Source organism: Wolffia australiana, chromosome 16 (genome assembly GCF_029677425.1).
Source record: "Wolffia australiana isolate 7733 chromosome 16, ASM2967742v1".
In the NCBI taxonomy this organism is placed as follows: domain Eukaryota; kingdom Viridiplantae; phylum Streptophyta; class Magnoliopsida; order Alismatales; family Araceae; genus Wolffia; species Wolffia australiana.
Window position 1 is genome coordinate 6,728,144 of NC_135850.1, and position 4,051 is coordinate 6,732,194.

The following is a 4,051-nucleotide window of genomic DNA, read 5'->3' on the forward strand; positions in this document are numbered from 1 at the left end:
CCCCTCTTTTACAACAGTATCCTCTCTGTATTCGGGAACGTAGCAGCGAGTCCAAGGTGGCCTGTGGAGCCATGGCAGAAACAGCGAGGGAGATAAAGAGAGACAAAGAGGAGAAAGAGAGAGAGAGAGGGAGAGGGAGAGCGAGGCGAAACAGATAGAGTGTGTGAGAGAGAGAGAGAGAGGGAGAGAGAGAGAGAGAGCGAGGAGAAACAGATAGAGTGTGAGAGAGAAAGAGAGACGATAAAGAGAGGGACAAAGAGGAGAGACAGCGAGAGAGAGAGAGAGAGGGAGAGAGAGAGAGAGAGAGCGAAGAGAAACAGATAGAGTGTGAGAGAGAAAGAGAGACGATAAAGAGAGGGAAAAAGAGGAGAGACAGCGAGAGAGAGAGAGAGAGAGAGAGGGAGGGAGAGAGAGAGAAGAAAGAAAGAGAGACAAAGAGAGAGGGAATGAAAGAGGAGAAAGAGAGACAAAGAGAGAGGGAATGAAAGAGGAGAAAGAGATAGAGACAAAGAGAGACAAAGAGAGCGGCAATGAAGGAGGGGAGAGAGAGGACAAAGAGGAGAAAGAGAGAGAGAGAGAGAGAAAACGAGGAGAGAAAGAGAAAACAAGGAGAGAGAGAGAGAGAGAAAGAGAGAGAGAAAACGAGGAGAGAAAGAGAAAACAAGGAGAGAGAGAAAGAGAAAACGAGGAGAGAGAGAGAAAACAAGGAGAGAGAGAGAGAAAGAGAAAACGAGGAGAGAGAGAAAGAGAAAACGAGGACAGAGAAAGAGAAAACGAGGACAGAGAAAGAGAGAAAACGAGGACAGAGAGTGAGAGAAAACGAGGACAGAGAGTGAGAGAGAGAGAGAGAGAAAACGAGGAGAGAGAGAGAGACAGAGAAAACGAGGAGAGAGATGGCGGGCATCTTGCCTTCCTAATCAAAAAAGAAGCAGGAAAGAAGCCAAGAAAGAGAGAGCAGTCACGGGTTTGTCTTGAAACCAATTCCTCCCTGTTTCTCTCACAGCGATTTCTGCGACAGTCGGGCAGACATATATTCTCTTCCTCTTTTTATCTTTCCCGTCCTCGCGACACACTACCCAGCAAGTCTCTCTTTTCTTCGCCCCCCTCCCAAGCTTTCTTATTCAGCTTGGACCTCGCCATATCTATCTCTCTCTCTAGTCATAGAAAGATAAAAGATGGTTCTAGAGGCCTGCGATGGCGCCGAGGTCGGCGGGGCGGCGGCGTTGCTTACGTTGGAACCTCACCGATCGGTGCCGGCGCCATTTCTGACTAAGACTTACCAGCTCGTCGATGACCCAGCAACCGACCACATCGTCTCTTGGGGCGACGAAAACTCGACCTTCATCGTGTGGCGACCTCCCGAGTTCGCTCGCGACGTCCTCCCCAACTACTTCAAGCACAACAACTTCTCCTCCTTCGTCCGGCAGCTCAATACCTACGTACGATAGCCTACTTTCAGCATCATCGTCATCGTTATCATCCTCTTCTTCTTCTTCTTCTTCTTCTCCTCCTCCTCCTCCTCCTCCTCCTCCTCCTCCTCCTCCTCCTCCTCCTCCTCCTCCTCCTCCTCCTGCTTCTTCTTCTTCTTCTTCTTCTTCTTCTTCTTCTTCTTCTTCTTCTTTCCTCCTCTTCTTCTTTTTCTTCTTTCCTCTTCTTCTTTCTTCTTCTTTCTCCTCCTCCGTTTCTTCTTATTCTTCTTCTTCTTCCTCCTTCTCCTCCGCTTCTTCTTATTCTTCTTTTTCTTCCTCCTCCTCCGCTTCTTCTTATTCTTCTTCTTCTTCCTCCTCTTTTCATCTTTTTGGGCTTCGTGATCATCACAATCTTCTTCTTCTTCCTTCTCTTTTCATCTTTTTCGGCTTCTTGATCATCATTATCTTCTTCTTCTTCCTCCTCTTCTCATCTATTTCGAGTTCTTGATCATCACAATCTTCTTCTTCTTCTTCCTTCTCTTTTCATCTTTTTCGGCTTCTTGATCATCATTATCTTCTTCTTCTTCCTCCTCTTTTCATCTTTTTCGAGTTCTTGATCTTCATTATCTTCTTCTTCCTCCTTTTTTCATCTTTTTCGACATCCTGATCATCATTATCTTTTTCTTCTTCTTCATCACCTCCTTCATAAGCATAACCTTCTTCTTACTCATCATCATTATTATTTTCTTCTGCTTCTTCTTCTGCATCATCATCATCTTTGTCTTCTTCTTGCATTTATTCTCTTCTCTTCATCTCTTCTCCCATTTCTTCTCGCAGGGATTCAGAAAGATCGTACCAGAAAGATGGGAGTTCGCCAACGACCTCTTCCGAAAGGGGGAGAAGCACCTCCTCTGCGAGATCCACCGCAGAAAGACCCACTCCCCTCCCTCCCCCACCGCACATCCTCCTCTCCCTCTCCCTTTCCACCACTACCACGCCGCTAACAACGCCGCCACCGCCGCCACTTACTTCCTCTCCGACGAGCGCTTCTCCTCGTCGTCTCTCACCTCCCCACCGTTCGCCGAGGACAACGAGAGGCTTCGGCGAGCCAACGCTAGCCTCCTCTTAGAATTATCCCACATGCGCAAACTCTACAACGACATCATCTACTTCGTACAGAACCACGTCCAGCCAGTCTCGCCGAGCAGCGTCTTCCCTTCATCTCTCCTTCTCCACAAGGCGCCGCCGCCGCCGCCGTTTGCAGTGAAAATGTGCCGTAACTGGAGTAGCGATACGTCAAGAAGCTCACTTACCTTAGCTGAGGAGCAGTCTCCGAACAGTAGCAGCGAGGATGACTTCGACGGTGATAATGAGACTGCTAATGATACGCGTACAAGCGCGCAGGCTAAGCTCTTTGGGGTCTGTCTTGGTCCTGGAAAGAGGCCGTCGGAGTCTGCTGAGACGGAGGAGAGTTCGTCGCCGGCCAGCAAGCCGAGGCTGATTAGTAGGAAGGAATTAGGGTTGAACCTTGGACCTCCTTGCGCCTGTTAAGCCATTGAATAGTGAATGAGTTCTTTATCTCCTCTTGCGATGTGCTCGTACGTGATGTTATTTGTGCGGTTTCAATTCGGTAACATTAGAGTACGATGAAGGACCTGTGAAATCCTCGGCTGATATTTAAGAATTTCTCCCGTGTGAGAGAGAGATGGAGATAGGTTTATAAATAGAAATAGATAGATACGGAGATAGATAGGTATCTAAAGATAGAGAGATGCAGAGAGAAATAGGAAAAAGGGAGAGAATGGAAGAGAGGCAAAGACAGAAAGAGAGACTGAGAGTTTGTATGAGAGAGAGAGACATTGAGACATAGTGTGAGAGAAGGAGATAACAAGAGAGAGACGGTGTGGGAGAAAGAGAGCTCCAGAGAGAGACAGAAATATTGTGAGAGAGCGAAAGAAAGAAAGGGGGGAGAGAGATAGACATAGAGTATGAGAGAGAAAGAGAGAGTGATAGAAAGAGATGAAGGCAGAGAGAAACGTAGAGAGAGCGAGAGAAAGAGAGCCTGAGAAAGACATAAAGAGAGTGCGAGAGAGAGAAATATCGAATGAGAGAGATAGAGAAAAAGAGATTGAGACTAGTAAAGAGAGAGAGAAACATAGAGAGAGCGAGAGAAAGAGAGCCTGAGAAAGACATAAAGAGAGTGAGAGAGAGAGAGAGAGAAATATCGAATGAGAGAGATAGAGAAAAAGAGATTGAGACTAGTAAAGAGAGAGAGAAAGAGATTGAATGGCTCTGAGCACATCGTACTGTTTGAGAAATGTTAGACTAGTTTGGAAGTTTGGAAGATCGCAGTTACTACGTGTGACGTGATCATTAGTATCTGGTCTGATGATGATCTCAGCGGGAGCTGTATGAGGGTTAAACTGCGATGATATTACCGCCTGTTTTCTCTCTCCGACACGGCGCGCGCGCGCGAGAGAGAGAGAGGCACAAATCCCATGACTGCGCAAGGGAAGACGTTTGAAAATATGCCTGACACAGATAAGAGACGCAAAGAGTAGTGAGAAGACGAAGACAGATGGAGACCGACGCTCAAGAAGCGCTATTATCTTTCCCGTGAAAACTTCATTCCTTTCATCCCT

General features: G+C 47.1%; 1 protein-coding gene across 1 annotated transcript; it reads left to right on the top strand.

The window, feature by feature from the left end:
• The first annotated feature begins 983 nt into the window (after nt 1-983).
• HSFB4 (heat shock transcription factor B4) lies at nt 984-2,992 on the top strand. Its single transcript, XM_078588672.1, has 2 exons — nt 984-1,439; nt 2,247-2,992. The coding sequence occupies exons 1-2, from the start codon at nt 1,176-1,178 to the stop codon at nt 2,958-2,960; spliced, it is 978 nt and encodes a 325-aa protein (XP_078444798.1). The 5' UTR covers nt 984-1,175; the 3' UTR covers nt 2,961-2,992.
• The last annotated feature ends 1,059 nt before the right edge of the window (nt 2,993-4,051 follow it).